This window comes from Paramisgurnus dabryanus, chromosome 6 (assembly GCF_030506205.2).
Source record: "Paramisgurnus dabryanus chromosome 6, PD_genome_1.1, whole genome shotgun sequence".
Lineage (NCBI taxonomy): Eukaryota > Metazoa > Chordata > Actinopteri > Cypriniformes > Cobitidae > Paramisgurnus > Paramisgurnus dabryanus.
Window position 1 is genome coordinate 7,943,311 of NC_133342.1, and position 20,357 is coordinate 7,963,667.

Sequence of the window (20,357 nt, forward strand, 5' to 3'; positions counted from 1 at the left end):
TCGTTTTGCTCGTCAAGAAAAAGCATCTTAATTTAAGAATTTTTTTGATTTTTTACTGAAAACAAGACAAAATACTAAGAACATTTTTTCCTGAAAATGCTTTTTTTGCAGTGTACACTGCAAAAAATATTTTCTTGGTTAGTATTTTTGTCTGGTTTTCTGTAGAAATTAATTTTCTTGATGAGCAAAATGACCTAAGAAAAAAAAAGTCTAGTTTTAGACAAAAAATATATACAATTTAGGTCATTTTGTGCTTAAAACAAGCAAAAATATTTTTAAAAAATCTTGAAAAAAGTTTACTTTTTTCTTAAACATTTAATTAAATAAATATTTTCTTACACACCATTGGCAAACATTTTTGCTTGTTTTAAGCACTTACTTAAATGTATATTTCTAGATTTATTTTCTTGCGTAACTTGGTTCATCAAGAAAATACATCTTCATTTAAGATTTTTTTTTTATTTTTACAGAAAACAAGACAAAGTCCTAACTAAGAATGTCATTTTTTTTGCAGTGATGCAATGCAAAATAAAATAATAACACAGACAATAAATAATATACATTTTAAGCAACTAAGAAATTAACGCGTTTCTACACTAGCCTTGTATTTGAGGTTTCAATTCATGCCCAAAAGGATAACAACATCAAAGAGTTAAAAAGAGAGTAGCTACTTTCCCTTTGGGCGTGGCTTTGGTCGTCACGTGATGTGAGTGACAGCTCAGCCCAGTTTCTCTCCAGTCAGTTTCCGTTAGATTTGGGAAAGAGATTTTTTCAGAGTTTGTGTTTTATAGATGAAGCGCCCTAACTGAACCATGATGGATACGAATCGACAGGAGAGGACCGGACACTATTAAAATCATTGAACCTTCCTTACAAACCTCTAAAATGGCCATAAGGGAATTAAAAGTTTGTCTTCTAGGGGTGAGTGTTATTCTGCTCTTTCTTGTCAACAACCAAGTTCCTCTTTTAGCGAAGTGAGACGCCGTGCTTTGTTTAACAAATAAGCCAAGGTCTTTGTTTTTGTGAGCAGATATTTTACGAGTGAGCTAAAGATGGAAATGCTGTTGCGTAAATTCATTCGTTAGGAATGTTTGCGGCTATGGCGTCATCGCCGGCTGGATTCTGGCTGTGTTCGCTATGTTGTTCTGGCGTACTGCTTAGTGTACAGGGTTGAACTGTTTTGAAGCAGGATTTCGTAACTGTTTTGTAAAAAAAAATTAAGTTATTATAAAATTATATATATAATATATACAAATCTAAGTTATTGATTGCAGTTTAAATGCTGTGTAAACTGCGCATTTGCTATAATAAACTTTTAAAGCAGTAACTTACTACACTATATTTAAAAAAAAAAGTCATTAAGCAGTATTCATTTTATTAATTCAATTTAGACAAAATTGTGACTACTTTAGACTGATCAGGTAATGATTTAAATAACACATGATTACTTTTTGCACCATCTAATTTTGTAACAAGTTAAAGAGCACCTATTATCCTATTCACGGTTTTACATTTCCTTTGGTGCCTAAGGGGCTGTTTACACTTGGTATTAAGATGTGTTTTCATCGATCGGATCACAAGTGGACGAGAGAGACACATTACGTTTACACCTGGTATTTAAATCCGTCTCTTTTGTCCACTTTCGACCGCTTCTGTCCTGAATACTGTGAGGGGACGGTCCGTGAGACGGTGGGCGAGTCTCTCTGCTGTCATTAAAATGCGAGTGGGAGTAATCATGAGTTTATATGGACGCAAACTAAAGCACTATTCGGACGGGATTAGTTTTCCAAACAACGTTTGAGTTTCAACGTGTCCCCTAGGACATCTGTGATTTTATGTACCGATTCGGATGGGATTAAAATGATGCCGGCTATTCCAGAGATGGGAGTGTCTGTTTCTTCATTTGGGCGTTGCAGAAGATCACGTGCTCTGGATACGCGTGTTTGTAATGTTTAATATTTTGCTTTAAATGTAAAATTATAACAGAACATGTAATTTATTAATTTAATTTTAACAAATCAAAATAAAATATACAAATCCTACTAAAGTACGTTAGCCTACGTGTTTTATATAAATGTCTGCTTATAATAAACCCAAAGAAATGAAGAAATAATGATTAATAACTATTTATTATCTTTATTAATTAACATTACCATTCCGGAGTTGAACAACTTTGAACGGAGTTTCTTATAACGTTAATGATATTACAGTGGCCAGTCTTAACAGTGTTTGATATTCAGCTCGTCTTGATTTAATTATTTTATTTTGCCGAATGCGAAAAAACATCCATATCTGAATGAATGGGACTCAGGAAATACAATATCCGCGCATTAGTAAGACCTTACGGCAGATCACGTTGGCCAAAACACGAAATGAACCGCGTTTTCAAAAGATATTGCGGGCAAACACAGACATTTGCATCCGGACGGGATTCAATTTCTCAGAGGACCTCTGAGTTCGGCGAAAAACAGTAGGTAAATTGCTCTGGAATTCTTACGGAGGTCGTCAGAGAAAAACACAGACATGGCCGATTCGGACGGGATTAAAAACACAGAGGACCTCTGAGAAGCACGATTTTCTCAGAGGTCCCCCTGTAAAACTAATCCCGTCCGAATAGGGCTTAATATTATGTCGGAGTCCACTGCTTGTTTAGCAAGTAAACATGCTGCACAGTGTTTTGTACGTTTATATGTTGGAGCTTTCTCTGAATTTTCAGCGCAATTGATGAAATAGGATCGCACAACTTTCACGCTTTCAAAACGAAACTACGGAGAACACCCGAAGTAGTTTTATCAATGAAAGGCTAAAAATAGCGCTGTTCACCGTATGTTCATGCCAGAAGTAAAAAAAAAGACGTAAAACTTGTGTTTAATACCTCAGATTAGATAAATGGGTGGAGAGAAGGCGGTCGCGTGTGGCTGTTCGAACAAATTCAACCACATTTGCGTTCCGCAACTCCAAAGGGATCCGATCGAAAGTGGTTTCGACTACCTCTGGATGTGGTTGAATGTGGTCGAAAGTGGACGCGTTCAAAACGTTTTGAACACCGTTAACACCTGGCATTAACGTCGTCCACTTGTGATCCGATCGACAAAAACGCATGTTAATGCCAAATGTAAACAGCCTCCAAGTGTGTGTTAGTACATGTTAACGATATGCAAAGGTACAAATCCCAAAGTAAACAATGACGCGAGTTATATTGTCTCTAACCTAAATCTCTTTTCTTGGACTACAACAAACACACAAGCTGCATCCAAAACCTCCTTTCTTACTATATAATAGGCAAGGTGAAAAGTATGTCCGCATTCATAGTATTCCAAAAATAGTAGGCGAAAAGTACCCGGATGAACTACTACTTCCACCAAGATCCCGAAGTGTTAATTTGATAGACCCTATACTATCCCGTGATCCCCCAGGAGGGAAGTTATCCAACGAAGAAGATACATTATTATATAAAAAAATGTCCAAAACGGGTAATGCAGCTCTATTCAAATGCAAACACACATATTAAACAGCTGTCATGGTTAAATTGCGCTAGTTTAATGTCATTTCAGTTAAAGAATAACTTGTTGTTATGTCGACGTATGCCATGTGATTTATCAACAAATGGTGGATGTAGTATGTCCAAATACTATCCATATTCATACTATATAGTACCGAGTCATCTAATTCAGTACCTACTGTCACAGTATGCGATTTTCGACGCAGCCACGGATTGTAGGCAATAGTTTACTTCTTGGGCCTGTTGCATGGATATTATCATAATTTTGTTGCTTCTGACTCACAGCCTGTAAGTAGTCTATGTTTTCATATTTAAAGAATTTACTACTGACTATTTAAACCATAATTTAAACATGAGTTTAATGCAGTGTAGGGTAGCCCTTGTTGTTGGTCGTTTCTACGATCATAATGTAGACATGGTTTTAATGTTTTAGTAATCTTACCTTACCAATCTGTTATGTTCTGCTCAAGCCGCGTTGGCAAAGTTGATCGATCAGTTTGGTCATCTGCATTTTCTGGATCAGATTCGACTGTTATTGTTAATGAAGTAAAGACGATATTAACTCCTGTCAGTATTGCATTGTGAGCTTATCAGAGGTATTCTCGCCAATCACAATGTACTGGTTAGCTGGCCAATCAGAGGACACCGCGCTTTTCAGAACAATTAGCTTTTTACAAAATCAACAATTATGTTTTTTTTTTTTAGCCATAAACCACGCAAACATTGTAAAATTCATAAAATAACATTAATTTTAGAAAAGTAATCGGTGTCTTTTAAAAGTGAAGCATGTTTTGTAATTGATTTACAGTAGGTAATTTTTTGTTTCGCTTCTATCTTTTCTAATATTTACAGGATACAGGCGTTGGGAAATCAAGTATTGTATGTCGGTTCGTTCAAGATCACTTTGACCACAACATCAGTCCAACTATAGGGTAGGTATCCAGTATCTGTTCACAAATGATCTAGCATTATGGATGTGACATTTGCAACTTGAAATGTAAGTTTACAATTAATGCATTTGTTATATATTGTATTGAACCATCTGCTTATGTTTTCTTAAACCCCGGATGATTAAGTCCAGACATCAGAATAATATCAGTCTATACTCATGTTTTCTATTTAAGATGAGGGAAACATTTATGCGTAATGGATGTGACAGGTTTTTGGGGGACATTATACTTTGTAGGAATTCTGTGAATTAAAATGCACAAACCAGAAGCAATAATACCAACAAATGAAGAAAGTATGGCTCTTCAAAGAACAAATAATATTTATTTAAATTTTTTGCATGCACATTTAATGGGAAGAAACAGTAAAAATTATGGAAACATAATACAAAAAAAACTTTAAAAACTTTAACAGAGACTTTGCAGGAGTATTAAACCACCAAATATTGACATCTGAGATTTCAGTATGGTTAAAACTTTGGGTAAAAACTTTACTTTTCATGTTAGGTTAACATTTGCATGGAATTGACCATATGTTAAAAGTATATTTTTATATAATATATTATTTCCATGTAATTGGGATCATTGAATGCTGCCGTTTAGACTTTGATTTATATGAAGTATGTGACCCAACTCTCTGCTTCAGTGGAAGAATGTGTCTAAGAATGTCTAATGGCTCCTGTATGAGTCAAAACCCCCATTCCAAACTTGACTTGCAGTTTTATTTAAGCAGCTGAATCTTTTTTTTTTACTTCTCAGTTGTGTTTACATCAGCACATGTTCTGTTTGTCCTTTTTCTCTTTCTGCTGTTAGTCATTCTGTTGGATGGAAACATATTTTTAGTTTTTCTATGATGCAATTTAATCAAATCTCTTGCAAAACATTTTCATAACATTGCGCGTTATACATATTTTATGTTCTGGGTTTGCTCCCTTAAAGAGGACCTAATAACATTGCATAAATGTAATGAATATATCACATTTTAACTAATATAACAAGTAGTAAAGCATATGTAAGAATTTAAGAAGGGAATATTAAAGGGATACTCCAGCCAAATATCAAAATTCCCCCAAGATTTACTTACCCTCAACCAATCCGAGATACATATGACCATCATCTTTCAGATGAATACATTTGGAGCTATTTTAGTAAATGTCCTTGCTGTTTCAAACTTTATAATGGTAGAAAACATGAATCAGGGAACAAGTTCTGACTTCCCAAAGTATCCCAAAAAAGTGCATTCATCCTTACAGAGGTAATCCACATGACTCCAAGGGGTTAATAAAGGTTTTTGCGGGTAATCAATGCGATTTAATAAAAATATCAATATTTCAAACTTTATAAACTATAATAACTACCGGTAGTTTCCGGTGGTGACATCTTAGACTCCCGCGATTCAAAAGAGAGTTTTAGCTTAGTGAGCTTTGGTTGCCTTGGGTACATTGCCCAGTGGCTTTTGTGAATCGCGTGAGTCCAAGATGACGACGTTATCGGAAGCTAGTTATTATAGTTTCTAAAGTTGAAAATATTTATATTTTTCTTACAAAATCACATTGATTGTTTCCTGATCCTGTAGTAAATGATGCGATTATTTTGATATTTTGCTGCCGTATTGCTTTAATAGAATTGTATTCAAGTCAGAACACAGAGGAATCATCCTAAATGATTCAGTGATTCTAAAGCGGATCGCACACCGGCCACGCTGCTCAGCGCCGCGCCGTTCTAAAAAAATCGAACACATTGTTTTCTATGGGTATACGCACACCGGCCAGGGAACTACACTAACCTTTTCCACTGGTGGCACTTGCGCTACCAACTTTTTCAGTTACTGGCGCAAAATATGATTTGGTCGCACATATTTTTTTCAAGTTATATTAAGGCGCTCTGGATAATAATGAACAATAATGAAACTGTATTGCATACAGATATGCTTTTTATTTTACTTGCCATCTTTTAAACCACATGCCGCCTTGTTTTCTTAAACGTTGCAGTGTTTCCCACAGATCTGAAATGTACTTGGTGGTGGTAGCAGGTGAAAAGGGCAATTATTACCCCCTGACAAATAATGGTCTACTATACATGTGACGTAGAACTAATAATGTGTGACACAACACAATACTTTGATTCATTGAAAATTAATATTAATTTCACATTATATTTCATCAATCTAACCACCCCAAACTTTCTTTGCCATTAACAAAGCTGACACTGTTTGTCAAAGCACCACGAAAAGACTTACTGTTTTTGCACTGATATATGAAGCAATTAGACCCCTTTTATCAAACTCAATATAATACAATACTATGTATAGTATATTAATAGACAGTGCAGGTCTATAGATTATAAATGTGACTGATGTTATGACTGATGTTATAATGGTAATAATTTCTATTAGATTTACTGCTTTTCCTCTATCTTTCTATTTCTCTCTTGCCGATTTAAAAAGCTTAATCCACTCATTATTTCAGATTTAAAAGTCTACTTGCTGTCCCGGTGACAAACTTTACATTGCTTTGCTCGTTCAGTGCAATTGGCTTGACATTAGCATTGCTTTTTGCTACAATCTCTGTCCAAACTTAATATGGATATGGTTTCAGAAAAGATGTGGTTTATTAATAATAAGATCATTAAAAAAGTGTGAGAAAGCAAATGCAGCGCGTGGTCGTAACAAGAACCATCGCCATAGAAACCGGAGGCACGCTGAATCTGCACTCGAGCTTTAGCGCGGTAGCGCTCATGGCCGTTTTCCGATCGACTCGGGTTATCAACACAACATTAATCAGACTTGGGACCCAAAGTAATTAAACTAGGACCTAACCGCACCCGACAGACCATTTAAAATATAAACCCGGAACCATACGAGTCCCGCGTCCTCAGTGAAGAAAGACCTCTGCTCAAGTTCAGAAACATGGAAGACACTGCGCTTGCGTCGCGTCGCAACTTATTCATTGAGAAACAGCGGAGCACGCAAACGCACACTGATAGGGAGAGACACGACGTGCTTTCACGCAAAATGAAGCCAACGTGTTGATGGCTCAGAGCATGTTATAAAACGTATTCTTAAAATCCACATTTCTGTTTTAATAAATGCTCATAGTAAATCATAGCATATTGTCTAAAACATTAGGTAGCACATTTGCGACCCATTAAAAATTAGGGTCGCAACGGCAGTTCAAAAGGTCGCATATGCGACCATTTTGGTCGCAGTGTAGCTCCCTGACACCGGCGCCGCCCAGCTGTGACTCAGGAAGTTGCTTAAATCCCTGTGGCGCCACTCACATAGTTTAACATTAAATAACATCATATTTGTCCCAAATCATTAACAATTAACATTGGCTGCTAACGTATATTTTGCATTTTGAAGTAGACGCTATCTGACGAAGCTCGCGCTATTTAATAAATCATGATGATTATTTAACACGATAACTCAGTGACTTTGAAAACATGGATTTATTTAACCTTTTTTTTTAAGTTAGTGTCACAATAGCTACGTACTGTATGTCTAAGCAGCTGTACCTTTTAGAAGTGCCTTACAAACACATCCGTCCAGTGGCATGCGATTTATGTTTTAATTGCACAATAACTGTTTTACCTCGATTATCTTGTTTTTGTAATAGTGTGAATCAAAAATTGAAATTAAAAAACAATTAATTGCACATCCCTAATTGTAACTAAAGTATATTTTTCTGTCCTCAGTGCTTCATTTTTAACCAAGACCGTCCCCTCTGGGAATGAACTTCACAAGTTTCTGATCTGGGACACAGCAGGACAGGAACGGGTGAGACTTTTGCTTCTTTTTACTTTGTGAAAACAAAATTTTTGTCTTACTGTGCATAAATCGTCCAAGGATAGAAATGATCCGGGTTTGATTCCCACCTCGAGCTGATTCTTTTCCTTTCTGTCCACTTCCTGTTCTCTTCTTTCATACAGTAGTGTTGCCTTACATAATAATGCCCCCCAAAATATAAAAAATAATAACTAGCAAAAGTTCTTTGCATGTAATCACCAAGCCCTCTTGTTTTTCGGGCTCTCCCCTCCAGCTACCTGCATTTTTACAATCCAGTCAACTCCCAGTATAAAATTATGTCTTACTTTTGTTTTTCTATTATGTCACAGAGGACACTTTGGCCTTTTCTCTGTCAAAATGCTGCATGTTTTTATGTTCTGTTGATATTTGTTTTGCTATAGCTGAAATTTGGTGCCCGCCATACAAACACAAAATATGAGTTGGGTATTTCCCACTCATTCCCATCAGTCCTTACCATACTGCTATATAAGCACATAAGCATAATGTGTTTGAAGTTCTGGCAGTGCACTAAACCTATTTAGCTCAGTTGGGAATTTATTTTAAAACGTGTGGTTTATGGTTATTTCTTTTCAAAAAAGAAAGGACGTTGTGCAGAATGCCTTCTTTTTTGTTTTTTTTACCATAAAAATGGACAATGTGAAGGTTTTGATTCTAATATATTTTGATTCTGCAAGAAAGCAATAATATTAAATAGAGTCCGAATAGAAATTGTACTCACAATGTATCATGTTACCAAGTACAGATTGCTGTGTCTGCTTTAGCATTTCTGTGTTACATTTTAACATCCGTTAATATTTTATTTCCAACACACAGATCAGAGGTCACTGTAGTTGTGAGTCATTGGGTGTGGTGGAAACATGTCTGTGAGTTCGGAAAGTGATAGACTATTGCTTGGAAAATATGGGTTTAATTTTACAATCAACAAATTTCCTGCATAACAACAAATTTCCTGCATCTGTTCAAATCATCACAAATGATCATATTGGGGCAGTTTCTCGTTCAGGGTTTAGATTAATCCAGGACTAGGCCTTATATTAGGACATTTAAGTAGTTTTACAAAAAATGAAGCTGGTGTGCATCTTAAGACAAACAATGGCACTGATAGATGTTAATATACCGGTATGCAAGGTGTTTTTAAATTAAGGCAGCTTAAACGTGCATTTTAGTCTGGGACTAGGATAAACCCTGGCTGGGTAACTGCCCCATAATGTTTCAAGAAATCATTAATGAATGCGTCTTTCGGGGGCGTGCACACCCAGGCGTTAAAACGGATCTGAAAACGGCAGGCGGACGCCGACTTAGGCGCTTGCCAGCACTTTTTCAGCGGCGCACTTTGGTTGCTATGATACTTCTGCTTTGTTTATCAGTCGTTGAACGATGCACCGGTTGGTTGTTGTGATATTTGTCCCGCCCTCCTCCACTGTGATTGGTTGGCCGAGTAAGAAGTGATATTCAGCGTTTCACCCAAATAAAAAGAAAATTACTCTCAGTGCTCAATGCTGAACGTGGAAATAACGCTTAGTGCGGTGCTGCACTTTCATTGAAAACATATGCTGACGTAAACGCTTTGGTGTGCATGCTTCACAAGGATTTTTCTCCTTGTCCAAGTGTAACAGTATGCAACATGTAATGTTATGCTAGCCGTAGCAGACAACAAATCTTTATGTTGAAAGTCACAAATCTGTTTTAAATATAGTTTAGCTTTCCTTTGATTTCTATGTGTCTGACACCTAAATATGATCCTGGGGGCGTATTACAGAAACTTTCTATCTTAGGTCTTAACTTAAGATATGATGTGTTAAGTTAAGATTTTTCACAAATTCATATTACAGAAGCAAATCTTAAATTGATTTAGGATTCTCATCTTATTTCACCAAATCTTATCTCATCTCTAGTTAGGAAATCCCAAATCGCTTAATCCTGTTCGGCTATCAACTGTCATGTCTGTTACCAAGCAACCAGCAATGCGTGAGCTGCTGCTACAGTAAACAAAAGAATTGTCCTTTTAATTTCAATGGGCCAGAAAAATACATTTTATTAAATTCATAGTAATCATAGTCTGTGTTTTTGTATTAGTGTTTTAACACATCATCTAGCAGTTACCATTCAATTTAAACATTTAGCAAATATGACTTACAAAAATTAAAAAAATTATTCTTCCTAAGTGCTAGGATACTATTGTACATTTCAACATTTGATAGAGACATGACAAGAAATAGATGCTGAGTCAAGTGTGTACTGTATTCACTATAATCCCATCAAGTGTTCACGGATAAGATAACTGTTTTTTAATAATGAGGGATGACAGAAATTGAAAGATCGCTCCAGTAGTGAGAAACATTGTGATTATGTGAATGTGTGAAGGTAAAAAAACATTCAAAGAGTAATCCAAAAACAAACATTGATGTTTTTCATCCTCCACTTTGTTAAAAATGTAATGTCATTCTCCCGCATCTCTATCATAATGTGATTGTTTCAGCTGGCTCTCATTAAAGTTTTAAGTTAGGACACCTGTGAGGTTACCCTAAAGTTAAGACCGTTTTTAGGATGTTTTGTCAAGTTAGGATGCTTCTGTAATACCACTTTCCTATCTGCAGTTAAGATAAGATAATGCATTTAGGAACATCATTCTGTAATAGCTTTTGTCTTAAATGAGGTCCTAACTGAAATTACCATGGTTACCAAACAGTTAAGATAAGATTTTAAAGTTAGGACTTTTCTGTAATACGCCCCCAGGAGCACAAAACCAGTCAACAAGTCGAATGCAAATATTTGTAGTAGTTGCCAACAGTAGATTTGTTTTGGTCAAAATTATTACTTTTTTATTCCCAAAAATCATTCGGAAATTTACCAAATATCTTAATCTGGAACATGATCTTTCCTTAATATCGTATGGTAAATATTTAAAAAAATATGAAGAGTTTAGTTCCAAAACGCAATAAATCCATTTTGACAAATTTCTGTAAAACATGTTTTCTATAAAAAGAAAGTGACAAGATGAAAACCACTATTTTCTGTTACAAACTTTCACATGCATCTTTAGGTTATAAAAACATAAAAAATTCAAATCCATAACTTGATTTTCAAAGATTTATTATAAAAACAGATTATTTTTTCCACAAAATGCAGTAAATCCATGACAAGTTTTTTTTTTCAAAATGCTATAAATCTATTGAATCAATAGCCTATATAAATGTGCATTCATCTTGGCCATTTTATATTCATTTAGTTGACTAGTGTTATACACTTATAAAAAAATTAACATTAATGGCATTTATCAAAACACTTACTTTGTCATATGAAGAACACTGTCATTGCTGCACTTATACTTGACATTGTCGCTTAACATTTTTCACAGCGATCAGCTGTAAAATGTTTTGGTCCTGCTCGATTTTCGTTGACTTTGAGTAAAATTATGGAAAGTTTTTCATAAGATCCCCTGGGGTCAATGTGTTAGCATGACAGAGCTTGATGCTGTCGGGAGAACAAGCAACCGTCTTCCGAGTGCCTCTCGCGTAAATTATTAGATGTTGATGACTTACGTTTCTTTCCCGTTACAGAAAACCATCACAGGTTTATCAAGGCCATTAAAGTAATATTTTGTTTTTGTTTGTTTGTTGATCACAAAGTAGATGAGGAAAACTAGGATTCAGTTTACTGCGTTTGTTACATTGCGTGGAATGGTGTGCTGTAATTTGTGGAGCGGATTTATTGCATTCTGTGGAAAAGGGGGAGTGCCGTTTATCGCGTTTTGGGAAAAAAGGGAGAAAAGATGACAGAATAACACGGCGGATATTGGATTTTGTGTAAAATTAAGAATTTACTTTTAAATTCTGACCTGATATAAACTGATTCTGGCAGTAACTCATTTTTTTCAAAAATGGCGTTTATTGCGTTTTGGAACCAAACTCTTCATATGTATTATTAGTAATATGTGTTGCTAAGGACTTTATTTGGACAACTTTAAAGGCATTTTTTTTTGCACCTTCAGATTCACAGATTGTATCTTGGCCAAATATTGTCCTATCATAACAAACTATTAATTAAAGGAAAGCTTATTTATTCAACAGATAATATATAAATCCTTTTTTTTTAATGCTCTTATGATTGGTTTTGTGCTCCAGGGTCAAATATGGACTTCATTCATCTTTACATAGCTATCATTTTTTTAGGTAATAATAGAGTATATGTTACTTTTCCACAGTTTCATTCATTGGCTCCCATGTATTACAGAGGCTCCGCGGCAGCCGTGATTGTGTATGACATCACTAAACTGGTAGGTTCTGCTACACTGTGTTTGTCCAGTTCATAAACTTCAGTACAGTAATTTTCCATAAGAAACAATGATCTCAATTGTTTTTTTTCTAGATAATGCATTAAATAGAGATTTTTTGCTTAAATTAACAGTTTTGAGGATGTAAAAAAATTCAGGTGCATCTCTGCTAGAGTTTCATATAAGATCCTTAACAATGTTTCAAACTGTACTGTACTCCGATATTCCAAGATACCCAAAGTCATGGAAAATACTCGTGTTCTGACTGTATTTCTCCAAAGGAATTTTTGGAGACACATTTGTTTATTCTTAAATAATTGTGAGGCAACACTATATAAAAGTCCTCTTAAGGTTTATCTTTGTTGTTTCTCATGTGCTTGTTTGCAGGACTCTTTTCAAACATTAAAGAAATGGGTAAAGGAACTGAAAGAACATGGACCAGAGGACATAGTTGTCGCTATAGCAGGAAATAAGAACGACCTGGGTGACATCAGGTTAATAAAACTCTATATTATAGAAACAATAATATTCTTCAGGTTTATTTCCAGACACTCATGCATACAGTATTATGTTTTTTATCTAAAGTGATAGTTGGCAAAAAATTTAAATGACACAATGATTTACTCACCCTCAAGCAATCCGAGATGCATACGTCCATCATATTACAGACGAACACAATTTGGGTTCAACTCAGATTTACAAGTCATGTCAACAGAGATGAGTTGTCACAACTTATAAAAAATAGTTGAGAAAAGTCAACTTAAATTTATAAGTTATAACAACTCACCTGTAGTTATAACAACTCATCTGTGGTCAAGCTAAATAATAGTAAGTTGAAATGACTTGTAAATCCGATTTGATTCAACAAAAATTTTTAAGGCAGCAAAGTATTTTTTATAGTGTACATATTATTTCACAGAAAATAATAATTTTGTACTGTACCTCTCTCCTATTCTGATGTTATCTACACCAGTTTTTTTTTTTTAAATGGATCCAGGTACTCTCAGGTGTCCCCCACAAGATTCCAAGGGGTCCCCAGAAAATTTTAAGTGAAAAAAGACAAAGCAAAAATCTTGTCTACGTGTAGCCAATTATTTAAGTTTGTAAACAAGTTTTGATGTCTTTATAATATCACAATAACTATATTTACAATTACAGTTTAAATGTTTCTTTGGATGTACATTTAAGGAAAGGAGACCCTCGCTAAAGGTTCATCATATGTGGGGGTCCCAAGGGTCTGCCAAATGTGTAAATGTAAATTCCCTACAATCCACTGCAAACTCACTAATTGGTCACTTTATATGATTCCTAAAGAAAAAAATCTTATCCTGCACTATTTTTTCAATAACTGTTCTGTCAATTTCTATTTTAGGGAAGTTCCGACTAAAGAGGCGAAAGATTTTGCGGAGTCGATTGCTGCCATTTTTATGGAGACCAGCGCCAGAAATGCTGTAAACATAGAGGAACTGTTCCAAAAAATCAGTAAGGACTTTTTAATTTATCACACCCAGCACAGCCCATCTCACTCTTGTAATCCATCTTTTGTAGGGATGCACCGATACCACTTTTTTGGAATACGAGTACGAGTACGAGTACTTGCATTTCAGTACTTGCCGATACCGATACCGAGTACTTAATAAAAAACATGATTTAAATTTACAGGTAACACCTTTAGTCATATAATTTAACAAAAAAACAAGGGACTAGTTTTCCAGTTTGTTGTAAACTCTGCCTCTTTGGACAACACAAGAGGCATTAACCCCTTACACGCCGCTCAAACGTAGACATTTCTCAGACCGTGGTATCGATCCCTGGTATCGGTGGACTTTTAACGAGTACGAGTACTTTAGAAAATGTGGTATCGAGGCCGATACCAGTATCGGTATCGGTGCATCCCTAATCTTTTGTCTATGGTAGCATTGTCTTGAACATATTTACAAAAAAATCTATGTTTGTGTGGTCTCAGACTCATGGAAGGAACTGAATCTTACATGCTGTATAATAGACCCCTTCACGGTTCACGTCACAGGCGGTTCCCACTGCGCATGTCGGGGTCAGAAAAGTTATTACAGCAGATTGAGTTGCGTGTTATTCGGTATCGTAAAAATGCCTACTTACGTCGTGGGCTCTGAAAATCGCGCCAGGTCTTCCGTTAAGTTTTCGCGATTCATGCAGAATCTCAAAAACAAAAAAAATACAACATCTGCGGCTGCAAGCTATTAACGTGCAGACTGGAACAATACAAATATCAAAGAGGCTTGTGATTGTAGTGTTCACTTCATTTGAGGTAAGTCATCATTTCTCAGTCCTGTTAGATTAAATTTTAAAGCCTCGATTGTATGAACAGTTTGACCCCATGCTGTGCGCACACCCGATAGTCATTCAATGTTTACAAACCTTGAAGGGGTCTATAAGATAAAATGTTATTATTTTTATATCCAGGCACTGATAATTTTTGTACATTTCTTAACCCAACTGTCACCCCTACCCCTTTTTGAATATTGAAGTAAAAAGGTGATGTGCACCTTCAAATAAATATAACTCAGGCATTATTTATATTTTTATTTCTATCATTTCTTTTTTTTTTCACTGAAGTACGAAGCCCCTAAGGGGGGCTAAAGTTTAGTTTCGCATGCTCACGTGAAACTATCAAAACTTTTGTTGTCATGTGCGTGCACGAAAGTTTCACGTGAGCACGCAAAACTTAACTTAAAAAAATTCTGCACATAAAGGTTTCGCGTGAGCACATAAAACTAAACTTTAGATTTTTTTTTACTCCATTGTCACCCTAGGGGCTCGGTACTGAAGTGTTTGGAGTTGTGAATATTAAACAAAGTTATAGCAATTTAAATTTATAAAAAAATAAAGTATGTATTTTTTTAAAAAAAAACATAAAATTAAAATGTTTTATTTTTACAAATGTTTTACAAAAGTAAAGCCTCAAGTATTAACTAAGTCTGATCCAAATTTAAATAAAAAAAGAGGTTTGCGTTACACTTTTAGTGGTTTTACCAACAATGTCCACTAGGTGTCAACGGTTTGCTGCATACTCTTGTCACAAATTAATAAATTACTGTCACTGCAGTTTAGAGCTTTGAAATGTTATATAGGTTATCAAGATTTTTGAAGATTTATAGTATATTACAATTATGAATATATAATAATTCATATGTATTCTTCGGGTTCAGTGACATTTAACAAAATGATATTCTATACAATTTCTATCATCAACATATGTAACAACACCTTGGACCCATGTGTTGGCCCGTGATATTTTAGAAAATTACCCTTACTATGTCACTTTTTTTGCAAAATGGTGATGAACTTGGAAAACATAAATCTGAGATCTATATAATGCAAAAACGTCCCACATGTGGGACGGTGACAGTTAGTGAAACATAGCCTACACAATATTTTGTTTATGATCCAAACCCTAACTTTTTTAGATCAACTAATATTTTTAAGTCAAAACAACTAAATTTCTAAAGGCAACCAGAAAACGTACTTTTTAATTTGAACCAACAAATATTTTTTGCAAATTTATGGTAACACGGGCTATTGCATCATTTTTTTTCTTGTGTTATTTGTTTTTCTCAACTTCCTGATCTTCTGCAGGTCGACAGATTCCTCCTTTGGAAAACACAGATGCTGACAGCAACGAATCTTTCAAATTGACGCGGCAAGCTCCTCCCTCCAGCAAACGCTGCTGTTAGACACCTCTCAAGCCTGGTCACACTACAGACACGCATCCTATTAACAACAGCTGTGCTCATCATAGTGCCTTGCTAGTGTATTATTATAAATATGCTTTCTTTTCATTTATAAGAGGGATGAGTCAATACTATCATCTTAATCCAGCACATGAGTTTAAACCCAGGGGATTCTAGTAAATGTGGCCTAAATATACGTAAACCAGTGTTTTAATATAGGTTTATTTATGAAAACGATTTGGGTGCATAAAGATGTCTTAATGCGTTAGTTTCATACCAAGTGTTTTATACATATCGTATTGTAACATTGTATTTCTATAGACTAGTAATTAACCCTTTACAAGACCAAGTGTCTTTATACCAATGTGTGGTATTTTTCTACATTGTTTTTAAAATAATTTTTTTTAGTCGTTTACATTTAGGCATTTTCCAGACACTTTTATTCAAAATAACTTACGGTGCAATTAACCTATACATTTAATGAGTACGTGCAATTTCCAGGCAATCGAACCCATAACCTTGGAGTTGCTAGTGCTAAACTCTACAGCAAAGTTACGAGAAAGTTAGTTTGGCTTTATCCGATCAACTAAAAATACTTCCAATGTGTTGAAAGCAATTTGCACGAGATTACATACAAAGTCAAAGCAAAGAAGCGAAAAGTCATGAACTCACTGAATGATGTGAATGACTCGAATTGGGCGGCGTGATTGTCGCGGAAACAAGCGTTATTTGCCTTTAATTCATCTTTGTAGAAAATTTAACTCAAGTGAAAAATTAGGATGTCACAGAGTTAAATGCTGCGTTTATGAATGGGATGCTTTGCGTTTGGTGTGTACGCCCCATAAATGTAGTTCAATATTTATGTTGATATGAAATTTTATCAGTGGCAGTTCACCCGAAATTATGTAAAAATGTGTGTCATCGTTTACTCACCCTCAAGTTTTTACAAGCCTGTATACATGTCTTCTGAATACAAAGGAAGATATTTTGAGCAATGTTTGTAACCGAACGGTTATGAGTGCCATTGACTTCCATAGTATTATTTTTTTCTACTATGGGTGTAAATGGTGGTGCTGCTGCTTTCTTCTTGATTACAAATATCTTCATTTGTGTTTAGCTGATCAAAGAAATGTATACAGGTTTGTAAGGGTGAGTAAATGATGACATAATTGTCATTTTTGGGTGAACTATCCTTTATAAGCTCATGAAGTGAGAAATGATTATTTAGCCACCAGAGGGCAGAGTTTACTGTTGAAAAAGCTTGAGGCTAATCTCAGACTTAATGTTTGATCTGTCTGAAAACAACTTGCCCTGACATGTTTTAAAATATATCACTTGCCATGTTTTTTTTTCAAAGCCACATTTATAAAACTTCTATAATGTGCTAATTTAACTAAGGCTTAGTCCTGGCTTTGTCTGTGAAATCCTGCCCCAGTATCTTTGGGTTTTAGCTTATCTTTTAATTAGGAAGACAAGGTTGAAGTGTTTCTGTCATGCATAAGTATTGAATGTGGCATTTATAACAAAACAACGTTCCCTAAATTAGCACATTCATGCATCAAAATGTTGGAAGCATAAATATAGTCCATTAATAAAAAGTCAATTAATAATTATAGTTTTATTTTACCTCATACATTTTTAAAAAAAAATGGCTAAGAAATATTCTCTAACTGGCACTGGTGCACACATTTGCACCATAACAGGGCATATTAGCAACTCAAAGGTACCAAATGTAGACATAACTGTGCCTAGATTAGACACATACAGTATTAGAAGCTTTTCAAAGAGCTTGGGACATTTTTTATGACATTGTCTGTTATTAATAATAACATATCACAGTCAACTTGTAACTTAAGTATATCATAAAAGTACATTTATTAGAGTGCCTTAAACTATCAGAAAACAAAATTAAATTAATACCAACTAAAACTTCCTTTAAGGATTACTCCACTTTCCTAAAAAAAAAGGGTTCCAACAGGTCTTTGAAATCCTTGAAAGTTTGTGAATCTGGGGGAAAAATGCAAGGACCTGGGAAGTTTTTGAAAATATACATACATAGATACAGGTCAAAAAGTGCTTGAATCTAATTTATGCAAGACGTTTTCTGAGAAAAAATCTATATTATTCCCTGTGTAGTGTAAGATAATATCATAAAAATTCTAGACTTTTTAAGCACACGTGCTAAACTGTTCGCTTTAAATGCTTATATCTTCTATATGCGAATGTTGATTCATACCAAAATGCTTTTTTGCATAGTTGTGTTTGACACATGAAAACGTCTCGGGTTACGTATGTAACTGTTGTTCCCTGAGAAGGGAACGAGACGCTGCGTCTCCCTTGCCATACTTCCTGCGTCCCTGTAACACCGTCTTTGGCAATATTTCAGATAGCGATATACTTCCTGCATCACCCTGTCTTTGTCGTTAAGCCTCACCATTGGTTGAATTTGATATAAACATTCAGACGCACTTACCCCTGGAGGCGTCCCCAAAGTGTCACTGCAGTGACGCAGCGCGAGTTCCCTCGAAAGGGAACTGTAACAATGTATCTTAAAAGGTAACACGATGTAACCTTGCTCTCACTTGAAATGTGTCCCCACATTTAGTCCTTGAATTTAAGGGGATTGGACCTGGAAAGTCCTTGAAAGGTCCTTGAATTTGAAGTTAACTAAGGTGTGGGAACCCTGTAAAAATCCAAATTATTTAAACACCCCTATGTCATCCAAAATTTTGATTTCTTTCTTTGTTCAGTCAAAAAGAAATTAAGTTTTTTGAAGAAAATATTTTCGACTAAAGAAATACATTAACATATTTTTATGAAAGTGGAGTGTTTCTTTAAGTAGTCCTAAAACAGGCATCATATACTGATCCTAATGCACTTCTGTTTTCCTGAGAAATGTAGTATACAGTATGAACTTGATGACCATTACAGAATGATAAGCAGAAAATCTGGTTACACATGTTCATTGTGTGTACATTGTAAAATGTATTATAATGTATCCTGTACCTGAAGAAGATCATGTGATGTACATTAACGTGTGACCTCTGATAAACATTTTCCATTACATATTTTGCTAATTCTTTGAGTAATCGTATTATTTGTAAGTTAGTAACTTAATCTGGTCTCATGTGATGTTTTGGTATGATGCACATTGTGTTTCAGATGTCATCAATAAATCATATGTGCATTATGTACAAGTATTTGCTCATAAATGCTCTTTTCCTAAGTCTTTTAGGTCATCCAGAGTGACCCTATAGAAACGGGAAAAGGTATGGGATTGTTTTTGAGAATCACAGATGTCCAGCAGAGGTCATATACAGTGTATACACTACAGAAGAGATTTATAAACCCCATAGGGCCAATTAGGTGCATGTGTGGAAGCAGGTGAGTTTTTTACAGTTTTATCCTTAAGTTTACTTTAGGTCCAACTTTCTAGTTACTGTATCTTCAGCTGTTCAGAAATATCTGTTTCAGAGATGTGCACTTTATTTTACAGTACGTGTACTTACCTTGTGCATATATGGTAAATATGTTGTACTTACAGACAAATGTGTGGTACTTACTTTTTGAGTATCCACATGGTAATTAAAGGCTATCATTAGTGTACTTACCAGTGGTACATACTTAATAGTTATTATGTAACTCTAGGTAAGTTCTGGGTAATACCAGATACATAATTATAGTGTAGGTCTACTGTAACTAACAAGAAACACTACTGTACTTACAAATGAATGTACGAAGTATTTTGTACTTACAGGCCAGTGTAATTAATGGCAGGTACTTATAGTGTACGTAAATGATAACTAATAACAAACATTAATGATGTGCCATTTTGCACTCAGTATCTTTGTCCTTCGTTATACCGGTTAAACCCAACAATGCATCTTATTTTATGGTCTGACTAGTTAATATAACTCACAGTGGCATATGTATACTATGCTTTATCTAAGGTGGTAGGTCCTGTGTAATAACCGTGTAAAACGCAACACTTTATTTTCCAGTCCTGTTTCCATGCAGTTACTATGGACGTATTAGTGAATGTACCCAGTAGTTAATGCGTACGTTATTTAATGCTTGGTTTTAAAGGGTACAGTAAAGGACAAAGATACAGAGTACA

At 35.1% G+C, this 20,357-nt stretch overlaps 1 protein-coding gene across 1 annotated transcript; it reads left to right on the plus strand.

The window, feature by feature from the left end:
* The first annotated feature begins 704 nt into the window (after positions 1-704).
* On the plus strand, positions 705-19,430 carry rab31 (RAB31, member RAS oncogene family). Its single transcript, XM_065261981.2, has 7 exons — positions 705-921; positions 4,355-4,434; positions 8,146-8,227; positions 12,462-12,533; positions 12,918-13,024; positions 13,903-14,012; positions 16,146-19,430. The coding sequence occupies exons 1-7, from the start codon at positions 886-888 to the stop codon at positions 16,241-16,243; spliced, it is 585 nt and encodes a 194-aa protein (XP_065118053.1). The 5' UTR covers positions 705-885; the 3' UTR covers positions 16,244-19,430.
* Positions 19,431-20,357: the final 927 nt, after the last annotated feature.